This window comes from Typopeltis vanoorti, chromosome 9, assembly GCF_054136105.1.
Source record: "Typopeltis vanoorti isolate ZY-2024b chromosome 9, IOZ_Tvanoo_1.0, whole genome shotgun sequence".
Classification (NCBI taxonomy): domain Eukaryota; kingdom Metazoa; phylum Arthropoda; class Arachnida; order Uropygi; family Thelyphonidae; genus Typopeltis; species Typopeltis vanoorti.
In genome coordinates this window covers 33973196-33994853 of record NC_143557.1, presented here as the reverse complement: position 1 = coordinate 33994853, position 21658 = coordinate 33973196, and the positions used below count along the sequence as shown (strand labels likewise).

Genomic DNA, 21658 nt, shown 5'->3' with positions numbered 1-21658 from the left:
GTGCAGGAGATTGCTGCAGTACTGAACATATCCCATACAAGTGTTGAAAACCATTTGCACAAGCTGATATATGTTTCAAAACGTAAGATAACATGGTGCGTAAAAGATCATGAGGGCACAAGAGCGAACTGCCGCAAACAACCTCGAAAGTGGGATTGCACCCAAAGAAGATCATGCCGTCTGTGTAGTGGGATTATAAAGGTGTTGTCCACTACAAGGTGTTACCATCAGGCAGAACAATTGATTCAACTGTCTATTGCTCACAGTTAACGCGACTGGCCTGTGCAATTATCACAAAACGTCCTGAATTGGCAAATCGGAAAGGAGTTGGCTTTCACCACGACAATGCCGACCCCACACATCATTAACAACCTGAAGTAAATTGTTACGTCTTGACTGGGATGTTTTGACGCATCTGTATTCACCGGACCTGGCACCTTCTGATTACCACTTATTCCAATCGTTGCAGAATTCTCTGAACGGGAAAACCTTCGCTAATGAGGAGGCTGTCACAAGACACCTGGATCAGTTTTTCGCCAGTTAACCTCAGGAGTTTTATGAACATGGCATAATGAAGTTGGTGGACAGATGACAAGAGGTCATTGATAAAGAGGGTCAATATATAACTGACTAGTATGTATTATATATATTAAATAAAATGTGTTTCATTCCACTCTGAAAAACCAAATGAACTTATTTGCCAGCCCAATACTTTATTTATTTATTTCTATATTAGTATCAAGGCAGGCAAACCGGCCTTGAAAATTCAACACTACAGGACATAGGATACACCAAGGCATAGGGCTGTCCACCTTATCCTGTGAACGGTTTGAGGTCCAATGATTAATAAACCCTCAACCCCATAAGGTAAAAGAGGTAAAGGAAGATGAGATGAGTTTAGTATCTTCATTATTATTATACACCATACTGACTATTTTGTTACATTATTTACAGTCTTTGATTATGAGGATTACATGTAGATGAATGAGGCGGATTAATCTCATCTACTTCGAAGCTTGAGTTAGCTTTTATGAAGAGAGTAGGATTAGCCTTCACTATTTATGTTGTTGTTACTGTTTATGGATGGGATTTAGGCATTGGATGCTGGTGATTTGTGATGTGTATATTAGTGTTAATGTTATATTGACTTTGTTGGTATATTTTCCAGAGTTCATGTTTTAATGTTCTGTAGTTGTCTGGTTTTTGAGTTGCTTAGGTATCTGATGTGATCTCACAAAAGAACCGTGTGAGTTATTGAAGGGTGTAGGGATATAGAGAGTTGTTGTGGGTTGTGTTATACGATATGCGTCTCTGTTGTTTCGATAGGTGATGTTGAAGTAATTCCTTTGTTTCGATAGTTGATGTTGAAGTAATTCCTTAGTAATATTATGTAGTGTTTCAGATTTTTAATGCTCAGGATTCTATGTATCGCCATATGCTAGTCGGATATATGCTATTCTGTATAAGGTGTCACTGTTGACACAATTTTCCTATGTAATATTTCTAATTTTGTTAGATGGCTTTTGATGTGTTTGCATAGTGTTGTGTCCCATTTGTTTTAATCTTATGCTTTATGAGTTTCTTTAAAGTCTTGCCTATGTGTGTGGCACGTGGTATCTCTGGGTCACAAAGGAATAGCCCGAGGGTCGAGCCAAAACCTATGTGGCGGACTCTTCGTTACCAACTTCTCGTTAAGTCCTAAGAAAATTTATTTATTTCTGCTGCGCCACTTAGGACCTTTAGATTAATTAGAATGTTAAATCAAGAAGTTGGCAAGAAGTGAACAAAGATAACACAAGATTTTCAATCGTGACCGTGAATTATTTTCTAAAAATCTCCCGCCCAGATTCTCAACTAATTTTACAAGTGGTGCATCGAATTCCATAAAGAGACAAATTTGGTTAAAGAATAGCGAGGTTTATTAAGCATAATGTACATACTACTAATAATACAAGTAAAAAGGTTTTGATTCAAAATCTAGCTAAGGAATAAATCATATCTGATAACTCATACCTTATACAGACAACCCCACCAAATTTCAGTCAACCAAAGTTGCTCTATACAAAACATATTTCTTACACTATGATCTTAGTCTTAACAATCTCAGTCAACTTTTACTTTATAGATCAGATCCTGTTAAGCATTCTTCATTATACATAATATTCAGATTCATACAGTGCCTGTCCTTTCATAATCTTCTACAACAAACAAGTCTTTTCTCATGTAGTCTCTTTTAGTTGCTATCCCTGAGTCTCTTGTCATTAAAGTTTTACACAATATTAATTTCTGGATTCACACATATATCAAAGAATAAATTGTATTAATTTATAAATATTATAATATTTATAAATATTTATAATATATTAATATAAATTGTCTACTTATCTATACTCTTTTGTTACTCTTTTTCCGAATGTCGATAGTTGAACGCGATCATTTCCTTGACCTCTATTATCACAGCATTCCGGACACGTACGTTCCGTGCGGCATAGCCTGCTGCAGTATCTCGGGATTAGATTTTCCACTGAAAACCATCCGATCGCATGCCAGCAATGGACCTCACACCCAGAGCCCCGATCAACCACGAGGTGAGACTAAGAAAACAAGAGAGGAAGGGGGGGGGGGGTTCTAACCTTTTATACTTCCTCCCTAATGGCCATCACCGTAACTTTGGCCATTCACACGCACGTAGAATTCGTCGTCATGTGTATCTGACCTTGTATTGTCCGATTGTCTCCTGCCACTTTTAATCACATTCCTTGAGCACAAGACTGCTTGGGGCAATGTCTGCTTTGCCCCCGAACTTCGAGCTTACGTTTACCTGGATTATGTTGGTTTGGTTCTTGCACGTATTATCACAATAAAGATTAAAGATAATGTCGACCTTAATTCAGTATTAAATTATACACATAATATTGGCACACTTTTCTTACATATTCTTTTCTTTTATACCAAGTAAATAATATCTCATTACTTTACATTTCTTTTCTTTTCTTATTAATGTATTCAGAACTACTCATACCTAGATACCAAGCATATATTTATGTTTCTTATTGGGTGTCAGCTCTGTTAGACAACAATAAGATGAATTTTAATATTCTAACTTATCAGGGTATAACAATAGACTGTTATACTGTATCTAAGTAGGGATTCGCAGATACCGTGATATAGGAGTTTTTTTATGTTAGATGGAATAATGTCTTTTACTTGAAAGAGTTTTGTTGCAATGATGCAAAGTTTGGTATGTAGGTATTCTATATGTTTTATCCATATAAGGTGGCAATCTATGTAAAGACCATGATATTTTGCATGTGTTACAGGTTTGATTTCGGGACATTAGCAGGTTTTTTTGTTGTTAATGCAGCGGTATGTGTGACAGTACATCGATAGTGGTGTGGGGCGCATGATTCGTGAGTTGTGTATTATTAACATCTGTGGTTTAGTGCCATTGATTACAATTGCTTTTTGGTAGAAGTATGTTGTGATTTCATTTAGGTCTTGTTATGCTTTGGAGAGAACTGTGTTGATGTCTGTGTGGATTGCTAGTAGTGCAGTGTCATCTGCATACTGAAATATTTGACTTCTTATGGCCATGTTATGAACACCGTTAATGTATATGTTGAATAGAGTGAATGATAATATGGCACCTTGAGGGATACTGTGTTTTATTTGTATACCCCGGCTGTGACACATACCTATTTTTGTTACTTGTGTTCTGTTTGAGAGATAGTTCCTGAATCTCTTATACCTATTGAGTATAGTTTGGTGAGTAGTATGTCATGTTCAGGAACTATCTCAGGAACAAAAACAAGTATGCCGTCCTTATACAAGCAGTATAAGGATGGCATACTTGTTTTTATCGAGAGTTTTGTTTATTGCGTCAGCGATGTCTTCTAATAAAGTGATGGTGCTTTTTGTTTTTTGAAAGCTGTATTGGTTTTGTGAGATGATGTTGTACTTCTGTAAATAGTTCTGTAGTCGGGTGTGTGTGTGTTATTTTTTGTAGAATTTTTGGAAATTACTGGTAGGGTACTATTGTCTATAGTTCTGATCGTTTCTTTTACCATGTTTGTAAATTGGCATAATTATTGCAGTTTTTAGTTGTTGTGAAATAATGCTATTAATGTTGTATGCGTAAAATTTTGTGTCGTTTATTGCAATTTCAGTCAGTATTAGCGCATTTATGTTTGTCAAGGTGTAGTTGAGCAATGTTATCACTGTAAGCCAGTGTTTTTTTATACTTATGTTTGTGTGTATGATAGTGAATCAGTATTGGTGGAAATGTTGTCTGACCATTTCTTCAAAATAGTCAAAGACCTTGAAGTTTATATTGTCTGACAGGATATGTTCGCCTATATTTGAGATGCCCATTATATAGTTTTTAAGTGATTTCTAATCTTGTTCTTAAGGATGTGAAGAGTTAGTGTTTATATTGGTAGACTGTGTAGGTCGGATTCTCTTGCAGTCATATAAACTCGAGCGTTTTCATTCTTTCTCATAAATATCTGTGAATCCTTAGTCCACAGGAACTTGTAGTTTTTCTTTGCTTTTGTCTTCCTTGCTTGGTATAAAAGATTTTTAAAGTATGGAGTCTGGTGCTCAGATATATATATAGATGAGTGTTGGGAGTTTCTTTCAGTTAGGATTGATGTTGTCAGCCCTGGTTTCTTGCTTGCTGCAAGAATGGAGTCTCTCAGACTTCTTTTGGTAAAACGAGCGATGATTGGTGGTGGTCTCTCTTTGTTTTTTTGTGGGCCTCGGTTAATAGAGGCAATGTCTGTTGTTACGACTGAATGCCAATTTTGCTGCCTATCAGTTACACTATTGCTTAAATCTTCTATCTTTTCTTTTGGTATTCCCTCAATTTGAAGTTCTTTTTTTCTTTCTTTTCGTAACATGTGCTCCATTTGACTTGAGTATGTTTACCTCTTTCCGCAATTCTTCATTTTCGTGGTTGAGTGTTTCTTAGTTTCTATTGCTACCATTAATTGTGTCTTTATTTCTTCAACGGTCATGTTATTGCACTGTATGTAATGTTCATACTCCTTGAATTTTTTGTAAATTTTTTCCATGTGTTAATTTTGCAAATCTTTAACCATAAGTTTGAATGAATCTAAGTTGTCTGTAATTTTAGGATCAGGATGGGACTTTGATGTGCGTCGTTGCTTTTCTTTGGTGTCTGTTCTTTGGTCTTCATTTTCTCACGGCATTGAAGACAGCGCTATTTGGTCCGTTTTGCGGTTCTTTTTGCTTTCCACATGCTTTCTGAGATCCCAGAGCATTGGTAGTGTTGTCTTCGGCCACATCCAGAACAATGCAGCCCATCCCCTTTGTTGCTTAATGGCTTATTGCACTTATTACAGCTCATTGTGCTTGACCTTCACTGTTTTGATGACCTTTGGACTTTCTTCCCTTTAGCGACTGTCGTGCGACCTTTAACATGACGACATCCTTTGATCTCTGTTGGTTGCTGACAACAGTTCAATCTGTGACTTTCAGCACACAAAATTTGGATATTACTTAGCCGATTTTGATGATTTAAACGTCCCTGTCTTCAGTGTTTCAGTGTGACTAGTAGAATTAAATAGCATTACTTTCAAATTGAAAACATGAGTTTAAACCACTTTAAACCTATAAAAACAGCAGCAGCGATAACAGTGTGCATGCATCCATCCGTCTACATAGTGTTCTCTCTTAATAATAATAATAACAATAATAATAATAATAGCACTGGATAACTCTTAGCCTTCCAGATTTAGTTTTACAATTTAATGTTATTAATTCTGGAAGTTCCCATCCAAATTATTATTACTATTATTATTATTATTATTATTACCACCCCAAGACCTCAGGGAGTCAAAGACTCATCTGGGAGGTCCTTTTATCACACACACAGCTCATCATACCATGTTTTAAACATTCAAACTCTTTGCAGACACCACATTCTCAGGCAAGGCATTCCAATCATTCACAACTCTGCACGAAAAAAACCTGCCTCTCACTCCTCTACTCCTCTTTATACAGTTTCCAGGGATGACAACAACCCCTTACCAACTTATAGGTCTCAATCATATCTCCCCTCTTCCTCCTGTCCACCAGACTCTGCAAATTACATCTTCTCAATGTTTCCTCATACTCGACATTCCAGAGGTCAAAAACTACCTTAGTCAGTTGCCTTTGGACCCTTTCCAACATCTCTTCATCCTTCTGAAAACCCGGTGACCAAATCTGGGCACAATAGTCCATGTGTGGCCTTATCAAAGTCTTATACAACGGAACAAGAATCTCCCTACTTCTACACGTCAGTGTCCTCCGCATCATTCCCAGAAGCCTTTGTGTTGTCTTCACAATTTTGGCGATGTGTCCACCAAATTTTAGATCCTTATCCACTATCACCCCCAGATCTCTTATTTCCTCTACCTCCAACAATATATTCTCACCAAGCATAAATTCTGCATCCCATCTTTGTTTTCCAAATTTTAATACCTTACATTTTGCAACATTGAACTCACATCCCCATTTCCGTGCCCAATCACTCAATCTATTCAAGTCTTCCTGTAAGGCCACAACATCTTCACTACACTTCATGGTTCATCCCAACTTTGCATCATCTGCAAACAACTGAATATCTCCATCCAAATCTTCACCTATATCATTAATATTGAAGTTAAACAGCAATGGACCTAAAACAGGCCCCTGAGGCACTCCACTAGTGACTTTCCTTTTCCTGGATATCGCTCCCCCATACACAACTTGTTGATACCTATCAGATAGCCGGTCTCCAATTCAATGCACCAATCTAATATCCAACCCCATCTGCTCTAGTTTGACTATTTGTTTGAAAATTGTTTGACTAAATGAGGATTCCAATTCTATGTTGATGAGGATTGGTTATATTAGGCATCCCTGATTAGAGAAACACAATTCCCACTGGGACAGTTTATTCTATCAGTGCCATTTCATCATACTTCACTAATCCACCAATAATTCATTGTTGTATTTTCCCATCTCCTTTCCTAGTTGTGCTAATTTTATTGTTTGATAGTGTCTCCATCATTTATTGCCAATTCATGTCCTAATTTTCTGAGCTTCAGTTGTCATCATGGAATTAGTCTGATTTCTACATTTATCTGACTTGAAAACAATATTCAAAATTTCAGAAACTTGTAGGTTGCTAGTCTACAGAGTTCTTATTGTGGTGATAGGACTGCTACCTATCACCTGTGAACCTATTATCACAAAAGATTTACTTTTGCGATAATAGGTTCTACCATAAGAAAGTAAGATTCGTATTCCAGTGGAAGATGCTGTATGTTATATACCATGAAGTCAAAGCCTTCATAGTATTATGCAGTCACCACCCTTTAGAACCTGAAACTGTTGCTTGGTAATTCAATACTTAAATTAGTGGCATACAGAGGATTTTCCTGAAGGGAAGAGATGTGAGTCCAGTTATCCTAAGGAGGGGTGCATTATTATCTGTATATATGCTATTAACAGAATGTTAGCATCAGGATAGAATATCATCAGAAAAAATCTGTTACAATCTATAGCAGAATGTCATCACAGTAAAAATTAGATTTATTGTTTGAATTCTTAAGAGTTCCTTAAGGAATTCCTTACCCCATAAAATCTATTTGAAACACACACACACACACACACACACTCTCTCTCTCTACCAATAATTGTCTGGACACCTCTGTTATTTGAAATTATGGAACATTCCAGGTTTGTTAGTAACATAAAAACCAGTGTACAGATAGCAGGAAGCAGTATTTTATCATAGCAGTTGAATATAGGTAGTATGGCAACACGATGTGAACTCTGACTTTGTGAGAGGTGTCATCGTTGGCTGTCACATTAGTGGCATGTCGATATGTGCCATTTCCACCCAACTGGAGCATCCAGAATCAACGGTTCGTAATGTGATCAACAAATGGAGATGTTCTGGTATCATTAGTGCAGGAAAATACCCAGAGCATTTGCCAGAAATGACTGACAAGGACAGGAGGATGTTAAAACAGGTGGCATGCAAAAACTGGCTGCAATCAGCACAAACCATCCATGATGAGTTCCAGAGCACCAGTAACACCATGGTAAGCACCAATACTGTACAAAAATAACTTAATTTACTGGGTTTCCACAGAAGAGCAATGGCATGCAAGCTAAACATCACAACAATGAATAAGGCGGCTCGTCTGGCCTGGTGCAAAGAGCATGTGAAGTGAACAATTGATCAATGGAAAACTGTATACTCTAGAGTGACGAATCAAGGTTCACCTGTTTCCAGTCTGTTAGGGTGTGGAGGCAGCCTGGTGAACGCTTGTTACCACAGTGTGTTGCACCCACAGTAAAGTTTGGTTGTGGAGAAGTAATGGTGTGGGGTGCATTCAGCTGGTTTGGAGTGAGACCACTGGTTGTTGTCAGTAGTTCCATGAAGGTAGCGTGGATAATCAGGTGCTGCCCACACTGTGGAGTTTTTATGGAACGGACCTGTGTTACTATCAAATCGACAATGCCCCATGCCACAAAGCTTCATCTGTTATGAAAAGATGGGTGTTAAATGACTACCCTAGTCTGCTCAGAGTCCTGACGTCAACCACATCGAACACCTGTGGGACAAATTGGAGCAGCGATTGAGGTACAGAGCAGCATGTCCTCAATATTTTGCTGAACTCACTGCTGCTTTGATGGAGGAATGGAGACAAATTCCACTTGATGTCTACTGCACATTGGTGGAAAGCCTCCCTCAAACAGTGCAGGAAGTGATCAAAGCCAAAGATGGACATACCTAGTATTAGAGTTCACTTGCTGTATCAATTGTAAATTGCTGAAGTGCCTGGACAGTTATTGGTAGATAGTGTATATATAAATTTGAAAGATAAGTTTAAAATTTTTGCTCATTTTACACTTTTCATTTAATTTTGAAATAGTTTTATAATTTGTTTTCATAGTGCCACATTTCTAGAATGTGCCAAAATGCAAACATTACTAGCAGCTAAACAGTTGGAATTTAAAACAGAAATTGAAGAAATTATACTAGAACCATTGCAAACAATTTTAAAAGTAAGTAATCTCATTTTAAATATACTATTTTGTAGAGTTAAATACTATATTCTAGATAGGAAGTAATAAAAACTAATAAAACATGGAATTATATACTGTTATCATTTCTGGATGTGCACTGGATACTATAATAGTGCTATATTTTATTTTATTGTTTTATTTAGGTGACTCTCACCTACAAAATGTTTTTACCTGCTTCCTGTCAGCATTTTATTATTATTATTATTGTTGTTGTTGTATGGGTATCCCCATGGCGTGAGAAAACTCATCACGGAGACCCATACTAACCTTTATTACTATTATTATTATTATTATTATAATGGTGTCTCTTTGGAGTCAGAAGACTCATCATGGGAAAAACTACATTGGCACACTAACCATTATTCACATAGTACCAATCGTAATTAAACTCATTCACAGACAAAGTATGCACAACCACCTCTCACAATGTATTCCACACCTTCACCACCTTCCAATCAAAAAAAAAATCTAGTCTAACATCCTTGTCAACCACACTTACACAATTTCCAGTGATGACCCCCCTGTATTCTCCTTTCGATTTGAAGAAAAACGCTGACCAGTGAGGAAGAGTTTTAGTTTTGGGAAGGGATAAAAGTCAGAGGGAGCCAAATCTGGGGAATAGGGTGGAGATCCCATACTGCAGATCCCTTAATTTTCCCATTGCAAAAACAGCTTTGTGGGCAGGTGCGTTGTCCTGATGAAAGATGATTTTTTTTTCCTGCAAACCAGGTCTTTTCTCATGAATTTTTTCATCTAGTTTGGTTAAAAGATCAGAAAAATCTTCCACGGTCATTGTTTTATCCTTTTCAAGATAATTAATGAACAAAATGCCTTTAGCATCCCAAAACTCTGATGCCATGACCTTTCCTGCTGATGGAACTGACTTTGTCGTCTTTGGCACTGAACAACCGGCTTCTGTCCACTGTTTTGACTGCTGTTTGGATTCTGGTGTGCAATGATGAATCCAGTCTCATCCATAGTAATAAATTGATGCACAAAATCAGTTTTATTTTTGTTAAAACGCTCCAAGCACTGTTCAGAGATTTTCATGCAAGTGTGTTTTTGATCTGCTGTGAGCAAGTGTAACTTAAGCAATTCTTCATGCAATATATATCCTACATGTTCTTTTGAAATGGCCTATAGTCTCAGCAATTTCATGTGCGTTGACTCGCCGGTCATCCATTACCATATCGTGCACTTGATCAATGATTTCTGGTGTTGTTACACTTTTTGGTCATCCTTCACATGGATCATCTTCAAGGCTGGTACAGCCATGTATAAATAGTCAAATGTCCCATAAACTTTTATGAACTTCGGATGAATTTCTTTTGGCATTAAACCTTCTTTTACAAAGAATTTTATAACTGCACGATACTCAATTTTATCCGTTTCAAGGGGAAATAAACAGCACTTTTGCTTCTGTATAAAACAAACTATTTAATAGAATGACTTGGAATTTCACATGGATGCTTATGACAGATGTACCAACTTAGAAAAAAATCTTGCTGATAGTGTTGCCATCTATGGTCAAGGCCGAGAACTTTTCACACCACCCTCGTATTTCTGTTCACCCAGTCCTGAATTCTAATTTTTATATATTTCTCCAAAACTCTAACAACCACTCCTAATATACTTATTGGCCTATAATTTGCTACTTCTATCTTGGAGCTTTTCTTATGCAGTGGAATTATTTTCCTCTCTTTCCACTCTTTCAGAACTTTACCAGAACCTATGCTTAAATTAAACAGCTTGGCCAAAGGAGGTGCCAATACTCTTGCGCATTCTCATAACACATCTGTCAATGTGCCATCTAACTCTGTGGTAGTCTTAGCATTAAGGTTCTGTAATATACAAAGCACCTGTAATTCTTCTATCTCTAGTTTCTCATTAGTCAGTAACACATTCAGCTTTGGAATATCACAGCCAACTATCATCTTTCTTTATGTTTATTGAAGAATTCATTATTTTAAGGTTATTATAATCTACAAAGCCGGTCAATTTTTTACCATTCCTAATTAGAGTATGTTCTCATATATTCGAATATTATTATTAATTCCGTGTTTCCAATTCTTGCATTGAATTCTGCTGCTAATATTACATAATCATTTTTATTTGACTAGCCTAGCCATTTGACAAAATATCACATGGAAAGCTATTTGAAAAGTTAGAGCAAATGGGAATGGATATGAAGCTAATAGCATAGATAGAGGTGGCTGACTGACAGACACCAGACATATAGACAGACAGCAGCATATTGTGAAGTGGACTCTAGGAGAATGTGAGTCTAGAGATAGGTGAAATAGATGCAGGTATTCAGTATTGCTCTTTTTTTTTTTTATTTTGCACCTTACTGTATAAAGAAAATGTGATTAGCATACCCATGAGCAGCACAAGGTCTAGGCAAGGAGGGTGACCTCTGTGGTAAAGAAGACCTAAACTAATTAAGAGAAGTAGCTAGCTGATGAGTCCAAAAGAAATCCTAAGGAGTTCTTTTGCCATGTGGCAAGTAAAAGGAAGAATATTCCCTTCCCTTAATGCATAACAGTATACATATCTGCAAGGAGATGTGTTTTGCATTATGGGAGATACTGAGATAGGAGTGATGTTAGCTTGGTCCACCTTTGCAACGAGTTGTCCCGATGTTGTACTACCTTACCCCAGTCCTGAAGATACTTTCAGGTGCAAACTTTGTTTGCTCACACTTGGATAAAGGATTAAACTAAATTTATTATTGTCTAACCAAGTGAAAAATAAACTTTCAACATCTTTCTCTAAATCCGGAGTAATTTAATAAAAAGGTGGCACACTGTTTGGCAACTCCTATAGGTAGAGATGACCTTGCTAATGCTTCTGCCTGGTATCTCCACTTGGGCCTGGCTCCCACTGAAGAAACCTCAATAAAGGTCGAAACTAGTCTGTAATGGCCCTTCCCTTAATGTATAACATTATACAGGGTGTCCCAAAATTCATGCAAGAAGTAATTTTGATAGAAAACACAGGTTTTTAATTAAAAATTGTAATTTCTTATTGATTCATAAAGTATACAGTATAGGGTTATGCATGGAATAGCATATCGGGTAAATGGCCTCCACGGCTTTGCTGGCACATACGCACTCTTTTGTCGAAATTTTCCATGACCATTTTGCATAAATGTGGCTGAATTTCGTTGATACAGAGCTCAATTTCCTCCTTCAAGGCATGGGTGGTCGTGGGCTTGTTGGCATAAACCTTAGACTTCAAAAAACCCCAAAGAAAAAAGTCCAACGGCATTAAGTCACATGATCTGGACAGCCAATTCTGATCACCAAAACGGGAAATTACACAACTAGAAAATGACTCATGCAGTAATTGAATTGTTTCTCGGGCTGTATGGCATGTGACACCGTCTTGTTGAAACCACATGTCATCCACATCCATATCTTGCAATTTAGGCACAAAAAACTGGATTATCATGTCACGATAGCGAGCACCATTAACTGTTATTGCCTTACCAGTCGCATTTTCGAAGAAGAATGGACCAATGATACCTCCAGCCCAAAATCCGCACCAAACAGTGACACGTTGTGGATGCATTTGTTTCTCAACAATCACTCGTGGATTTTCTAAACCCCAAATGCGACAATTTTGTCGATTAACGAAGCCATCAAGATAAAAATGAGCCTCTTCGCTGAAGATGATTTTGTTCGAAAAATAAGCATCCACTTGTTGTTGTTCCATAATCCATTCAACGAACTCTCTTCGCTGTGTGTGGTCATTTTTAATAACCCTGAACTGTCAGCTGTCACGCTGTCTTTTTTTTCTCATCGGCAACACTTTACTGCACAAATGGCGCTAAATTTAAATCTTGCGTGAATTTTGGGACATCCCTGTACATATCCGCATGGAGATGTGTTTTGCATTATGGGAGATACTGAGATAGGAGTGATGTTAGCTTGCTCCACCTTTGCAACGAGTTGCCCGATGTTGTACTACCTTACCCCAGTCCTGAAGACACTTTCAAGTGCAAACTTTGTTTGCTCACACTTGGATAAAGGATTAAACTAAATTTATTATAGTCTAACCAAGTGAAAAATAAACTTTCAAGGAAGAATATCTATGGAAGGTTGACTTTAAAAAGTGTTACTGGTAGGGAAGTAACAGAAGCAAATCAAATAGTTGAGTTACTAAGTGATCATTTTGCATTTGTTGATTGGCTTTGTAGATTATAATAACCTTAAAATAATGAATTCTTCTATAAACATAAAGACATACATAAATATACTCGGGCAGCAAGAGGATGGAAATCAATATTAGATTATCAATATTATCACGTATAATGCGAAAAATTTATGGTAAAAAATACTACTTAAAGTTAGGGGTTCGCATTATATGCGGTTCCTAAAAAAATATAACATCTTATTAGACTTGCACACACAATATATACTACCCAATGCCTATGCAACAAAATCTACTCGACCCACTCGCATTCGGCGACCGAGCGCGCATCGTATCTGCGCATGCACTCTACGTCGCCGAATGATAGTGCACATTGAGATAGATAGAGCACAGTTAGGTATATCGGTTTAACCACAGTTCATTTTAAATATTATTCATTAAACAAACCTAGCCTGAAAATGAGCCAACAGAAACGTAAACGTTCATCTTTTGAAGCAGGATTTATATTGCGTGTCGTGCAGTTTGCAGAAGAACATAATAACAGTGTTGCTGTGAGAGAATTTGGTGTAGCAGAGAGTAATATTAGACTTTGGTGTAAGCAAAAAGACAGTCTTGAAAAAATCCCCAAAATGAAACGTGCCCGTCGTGGAGATGTAGCATCCTTTCCAGAACTCGAAGAGCTACATGAATGGATTTTGATGCAATGACAAGATGGCATTATAGTAACAAGAAATGCAATTCATTTTTGAGCTCTACAACTCAAGAATGGTAAATTCAAGGACACACCAGGTATTTCATCTTTTCTTGCTTCGCCTGGGTGGTGTAACAGATTTATGGAATGCAAAGCATTAATATTATGACACCGAACAAAAATTGCGCAGAAGTTACCAAAGCAGCTTGAAGAAAACATGCAGTCCTTCCATAAATTTATCATAAAATTACGGAAGTGTCACGGATATGAACTTTCCCAAATTTTCAATATGGATGAGACGCCCATGTACTTTGATATGCCTGGGAACCGAACAGTAAACTCTGTTGGTGAAAAGGGTGTCTTCATAAAAACAACGGGACATGAAAAAACGCATTTTACCGTTATTCTAGCATGCATGGCAGACGGAACCAAATTAAAGCCAACAGTGATATTTAAAAGGAAGAAAATTCTGAAGCATATGAAATTTCTCCCAGGTGTAATTGTTCACGCCAATCAGAAAGGTTGGATGGATGAAGAAGGTGTACAATTGTGGCTGGATCAAGTATGGAACATACGTCTAGGTAGCTTGTTACGTCAACAAAGCATGCTAGTCTGGGATATGTTCCGGGCACATTTAACAGAGGCAAGCAAAGAGAAAGCACGTGAGCTACGTACAGACCTAGCAGTCATACCGGGTGGTCTAACTTCCGTTTTGCAGCCGCTTGATGTCAGCTTGAATAAGCCATTTAAAGATCACTTACGCGAAAAATGGAGAGAACGGATGTGATCTGGTTTGGTGAAGATGACAAATGGTGGGAATTTTCAGAAGCCTGAGATCACCCTAGTCACCAGCTGGGTTAAAGAAGCATGGATTTGATACCATCTGAAACGATTCAACGCTCATTTCTTAAATGTGGAATAAGTAATCTTCGGATCCATCCATCAATGGATGGATCCGAAGATCACGTCATATACGAAAGCAAGGATGACGCACAACAAATTGGAGAGCATGAAGACGATGACGACACCTGCTACACTGATGACGCAATCCCTACAGATGAATTTATAAATGAAATATTTGACGACTCAAAAGATGAAGAATTTAAAGGATTTTGACATTTTGTTTTAAAATAAATATTTCTTTCGTTTATTCGTATTGTATTTTGACATTTTGTTTTAAAATAAATATTTCGTTAATTCATATGTATTATTTATAATGTTATGGAACAAGATTAACAGATCGCATTATATGTGGACGTGGCATTTTAGGGCTAGTTTTCAAACAAAATTTCTAGTTCGCATTATACGTGGATCACATTATACGCGATAATATATGGTACTTTATATTAAATGAAAAGACATCAAAGTTCTCTTTAGATGTTAGAGTTCACAGAGGATATGAAATAAGTAGTAATCACTTTCTCATTAAAATAAAATTAAGATTACTACCTAAATGGCTACAAATAACAAGAACAGAAAGAAAATTTAAAACATTTGTTTATAAAACTAGATTATTAAATGATACAAATATACATTGGCTATATGAACAAAGAATTAACCAATATTTAGATAAAATAAAACTAAATGAAAAATAGAAATAGAATGGCTTAATATAAAAATGATACTAAATACAGCAGCAAATGAAGGCTTAGGAAAGACCAACAAATTCAATAAAAAGAATAAACTGAAGATATGGGTTGATACAATCAAAGAAATAATCAAAATGAAAAAAAAAGCATCTCATAAATGGTTAAGCAATAAAAGATTAGAAGATCTGATAGAATATAAAAGAATAAGAGCCATTGCTAAAAGAGAAGTCAGAAAAAGGCATAGAGAATCACAGAACATATTTGTTTCTAATTTAGATCATGATTTATATAAATCCCTATCCTTAAAAAAAGGTAGCAGAGATGTACAGAAATGTTCAAGCAACAGTTAGGAACTGTTTAGGAATATCAGAGAGTTTTGAGGTAACAGTTAGTTTACATCAGGAATCAGCACTCAATCCTTTTCCCTTTAATATAGTAATAGATCCTTTGAAGTCAGAGAGACAGCACTTTGGAGTATGTTATATGCAGACGATATTGTACTGTGCACGGAAACAGGAGAGGAAGTGCAACAAATGCTGATAAGATGGGATGGAAATGAGTATTAGAAGAAAGAGGGCTGAGAGTTAGTTGAAGAAAAACTGAATATCTGATGTGTGTGGTCAAAATGTTGACACTGAAGAAGATATAGTGTTGAATGGAGAGGTCATCAAGAAAGTAGAAAAATTCAAATGTGTGGGTTCAGTAGTGGATAGTAAAGGTGAAGTGGAAAGGGAAGTCAATAACAGCATTCAGGCAAGATGGAAGAATTGGTAAGAAATATCAGGAATTTTGTGTGATAGAAAGATTCCAGTGAAATTGAAAGGAAAATATACAGAACAGTAGTGAGACCTACAGTGTCATATGGAATGGAGACACTGCCTATGAAGAAGTCCAGTGAAAGCAAGATTAGTGCACAGGAACGAGGATGCTTTGATGGCTGTGTGGAGTAACAAGGAAAGATCAGGTGGGGAATGAACACATCAGGAGTACTGTAAAGGTGACTGCAATTACAAACAAAATACAAGAAGCAAGATGAAATACAAGAAGAAATATGATGGATGAAGTATCATGATGATGGAAATACAAGGAGTAAGAAGAAGAGAAAGACCAAAGAAGAGATGGAAAATAATGTAGAGGAAGATTTGAAGGAGAAAAACCTGGACATAGATGCAGTCTACAATAGAAACCAGTGGAGAAGACTCATCAGAAACAGCAATCCCATATATGGGACCAGCTGAAGAAGAAGAATATCCAATGTACATACGATTTTGAAACATTTAAGTACAGATACTAAAGAAAGCATAAAATTAAACACTGAATTGAAATTAGAAGAATTTATAAATTTCTATATAGAATTGTGAACAGATAAATATTTTGAAAAAGATAACTGACAAACATTTAATGAAAATGAAATAACTAAAGCAGAATTAGAAACAGCCTGAAAGAAACAAGAAATTGAAAATCACCTGGAGAAGATAAAATTATATAAATATACAGGAATAAGGTTCAAAGAAAGATTCTTATTATTCTTAAATAAAATCTTTTCAACAGGTAACCCACCAATAGAATGAAAAAAAAGCAGTAGTGATCCCTATCTTTAAAAAGTAGTAGAGATTACCCTAAAACTTATAGAGGTATAAATATTCTAAATTCCTGTTACAAAATATATAGCGGAATTTTAAATAACAAACTAATAAAATATTCTGAAAACTTTATTTTAGAAGTACAAAATGGATTTAGAAAAGGATGTTCTCGTATAGACCTGGCCTTTTGCCTAAAATTAATAATAGAGAAAAGAAGAGAATACAATTTAGAAACACATATTACATTTTTTGTCATTGAAAAAGCATTTGACAAAGTTAAAAGAAGCATTTCATTTAATATATTAAAAGAAAGACAAATACCAAATAATATTCTAAAATCTATCATAAGTATATATGAAAATAATCAAATACAAATAAGATTAAATTATGAACTATCATGTATGAGAGAGATTAATCAAGGGGTCTGACAGGGATATCCCTTTTCAGCAACTCTTTTTAATTATCTAAATGAAATAACAATAAAATGGAATAAAAATTTCCATCAAGGTAAACTTTCTCCTACTGTGAACTTAAACACTCTTCTTTTTGCTGATGACCAAATAATAATTACAAATTCTGACTATAACTTACAGAAAGATATTTTAAATTTAAATCAGACAGCCAAAGATTATGGAATGATAATATCAACAGAAAAATCAAAAACGATTTTAAGGGACAAGATCCTATAAGAACTAAAATAGTAATAGATAAAAGATTTTGGAACAAGTGAATTCATTTAACTACCTAGGATGTATGATTACATATGAAAATGAATAAGATATAAACTTAAAAATTGCGAAATATTTGAAAATAACAGGTGTAATTAACTCTGTATTTAAACCTAATCTAGTTCAAAAGCAAACTAGACTAAAAGTATACAATACATTTGCTACCAGTCTTGTTGTATGGGAGTGAAATCTGGACGATAAAACAAAAAAGGCAAATGAAGATTAATAACAGCTGAAATGAAGTTTATGAGAAAAACTGCAAAATATACTCTATTCGATCAGAAAAGAAATGAAGAAATTATGAAAGAATTAAACCAGGAATCAGTAATAGAAAAAATTAAAAAATATAAATATAAATGTGTGGAACATATTGAAAGAATGAAAACAGAAAGATTACCAAAGCAATCCTTAAATTACAGACCGTTACATACATACATACATACATAGTTTATTCACAATATGGTACAATGTGAAAAGAGAAAAGAGATTTATATATTGCAAATTATGGTCTTCTAAGTCTCTCTGTCTTAAGCTAACTGGTAGATGTCAGATGGAGTTTTGCAGTTCAGTCTACTGATGGTTTCACATATGTATTGCCAAAATTGTTTGCATGGTCTTCCTCTACTGTGTTTGCCATCTTCTGGTTTGTACAGGATGAAGAATTCCAAAAAGGGCAAGACTTTTTCCTAACAAACCGCTAGGAAAAAGAAAACCAGGACATCCTCTAAAGAGATTCAAGAATGACTTCTAAGGCAAAAACAGACTACTCTAGGCCTAAATCCTTGGAAAGAATGATGATGATGATGATGATGGTGGTGATGATTTTTGTCAAATGCATTTGCAAAGTCCAGCAGTATCAGCCATTTCCTTTCCCTGATTCTGCTGTCACTGTTTTAAAACATTAGTAAATTAGTAAGGCAGGACCTACCTTTTATAAAGCCAGGTGTCCACTATAGAGTATTGTATTCCTATTCACCCACTGCTGGATTTTACTTTTAACCAACTTTTCCAATACTTTAACCACCACTCACACATTTTTCGAGATGAATCTGTTATTTATCCACTCTCCTATATTGTACCATGGGAAATTCAAGAAAAATTCGTACTTTGTCTGATATGACATTTTACAAATTATTTTACATCTTTTAAAGTCTTAGGCATGTTAACATTTTTCAAAATATAGCTCTTGGATAACATTTAATATTTTTAAGTATTATCAGGATTGTTCTGGCTCATGTTATCCAAGAACAACCTGGTCTTGCAGAAAAACACACTATAGTTTCAAATGGAAAAGTAGTTTTCTTACAGAATGATTATACGAGAGCTGTGATGGTCTTAAGTTTTACAGTTCCCTCTCCCCCACACACAAAGGAGATTGTGCCCCTCAACACTGCCTGTCATGATTTATTTACAGGGTGTTCGGGATAAATTTGACATATTTATAATTAATTATATTTTTCCGTAAGTTACATGTATTAACACACACTTCTCTTCATTTAAAAGTTTGGACCCTTCTTCATTCATATACAAGATGTCAGAAAGGATGGATAGCTGGAACCCACCTGAATCATGGAAGAGAATAACTTGTATCATGATGATTCGTGCCCGCCATCAAAATAAGGATATTACGACTGCTGCCCAATGCTCCCTGAATACAGTAAAAACAATCAGGCATGAACTAGAGACTTGCAATGGTGACTACGAGGATGTAGCAAGAAGAAAGATCCCTAGCAGACGATCTGATTGCGTTCGTACAGCAGAATTCCTCGCAAATCTGCAGGAACAGGTGTTGAAGAACCCTGGCATTGGAATTCGGGCTTTGTTCGTGGAGTTGCTAACTGTAGTCAAGCCCTGGATAACAAGGGTAGCCAATGGTAGGCCGTATGTATGGCAGCAGGATTCGGCCCCTTGCCACACCTCTGGCAAAATTCAAAAATGGTTGTCTGAAAATTTCTACGACTTCACCAGTCCAAATGTTTGGCCTCCAAACTCCCCAGACCTTAACCCCATGGATTATTTTGTATGGGGCGCAGTTGAAAAAGACACCAATCGCACTTCCAGTAATACAAAAGCCCAGTTAATGGATAAAATTAAAACAGTTTTTGCGGCCCTTCCCAAGGAGACTGTAGCATCAGCTTGTTCGAGGTTCCGAAGCAGAATTGAAGCTGTGATCGATGCTAATGGTGGTTATTTTGAGTAAATCTTGTTGATAGTATTGTAATTAACTCTGCCTGTAATTTTTTTTGTCAATTCATTAAATTTAATAGATACAAAGAAGATTTTCTTTTTCCTTACGAAACTGTCAAATTTATCCCGAACACCCTGTATATATATATATATATACTAATTGGAAAGAAGTCAGTGTACCCACCTTAATAAGGTATGGGACCTCCTTTTGCTGTGATGACTACAGCAGTTCTAAAGGGCATACTTTCCACAAGTGTGTGATAGCGATCAATGCTCTAGTTCATAGGGTTGAAATAAGGGCTCTGTGGAGGCCAGTCAAGTGTGGTGACATTCATGTCCACAAACCATTTAGTCACAGTAGCAGCCTTATGACATGGTTCATATTGTGACCCTACCATGGAAACCTATGTTGTGAGCCTCAGTTTGAATGTTTTTGTACAGACTTTCCATTTGATGCCCAGAACTCTACATTAAACATGCTGGCTGACGAATGGCGGTTTTTACATATTATCCTTCGTAGCTCCCTACGGTCATATTTCGTGAGTGCAGTGAGTCATCCATTGTCGGTAGCACTCGCTGCACTTCCATCTCAGTATGGTATCACGATTGTTGACCTGGGATGGCCCAATTTGTCAACAGTTTGCCAAACAGATAGGCCTGCAACTGGCATTCTGTCACAATGCCTCTTTCAAACTCCACTTCCTTTCTTGCAGCCATTTCACCTGAACACAATTGCACTGATTTGGGAGCATCATATTCCTCCAATTTATACTAGTTACAAACACGTGACTTATTTACATTTCACAATGTACCTTGCCCATGAGGTTGTCCATTGATTTCTTTCCAAGCAGTGTGTATATATATATATATATATATACACACTGCTTGGAATATATATATATATATATATGTTAAAGATACCAAGCAATTTTATAAGCTAGGTTTTTAATCCTTTTTCCCAAGTAAGCAAACAGACAAGTAAGTCAAGTTTGCAGCTGCATGTAGTGCAACTCCTTGTAAAGGTGGAGTAAGATCCAATCACTTTCCTTGAATTTTCCCCTAATGCAAAGCACATTTCCTTGCAAAGATGTATGATGCTATGCATTAAGGTAATGGTCACTACCCAGACCGGTTTTGACCTTTATTGAGGTCTCGTCAGTGGGAGCCAGACCTAAAAAAAATACCAAGGGTGAAGTAATACAGAGCTTATAAATTTTACCTAAACAAGTTACCATAAGATGCTTTCACCTCATTAAATAAAAATATCGGGATGAGAGTAAGATGTAGAACGTGCAGCAGCAAACTTGACGTAGTTGTCTCTTTGCTTACTTGAGAAAATGGATTAAAAACCTAGCTTATAAAATTGCTTGGTATTTTTAACATAATATATACCCAAGGTAAAAAAACTTTCTACATCTTACTCTCATCCTGAGATTTTTATTTAATGAGGAATCTACAGTTTTATTTTAGGGCACATCAAAAGTCAGCAGAACCTCGTCCATATTTCCTATTTGTTCAAGTTCAAAATTTTCTAATTTCCTTGCATTAATGACAAATCGATGAAATTCAATCATTTTTTTTTCATATTCAGCTGGCATCTTTTGTGATATTTTTGTTTTAGTCCGCGTACATAGCTGA

General features: G+C 36.2%; 1 protein-coding gene across 2 annotated transcripts in view; it reads left to right on the top strand.

Moving 5' to 3' along the window:
• The window catches only part of LOC150102964 (rho GTPase-activating protein 44-like), a 521092-nt gene that overhangs the window by 136958 nt on the left and 362476 nt on the right, over window positions 1-21658 (top strand). For both annotated transcript variants that reach the window (XM_090397793.1, XM_090397795.1), the window contains exon 4: window positions 8955-9066. In XM_090397793.1, coding sequence (XP_090253919.1) covers window positions 8955-9066 — 112 coding nt within the window. The remainder of the gene's footprint in view (window positions 1-8954; window positions 9067-21658) is intronic.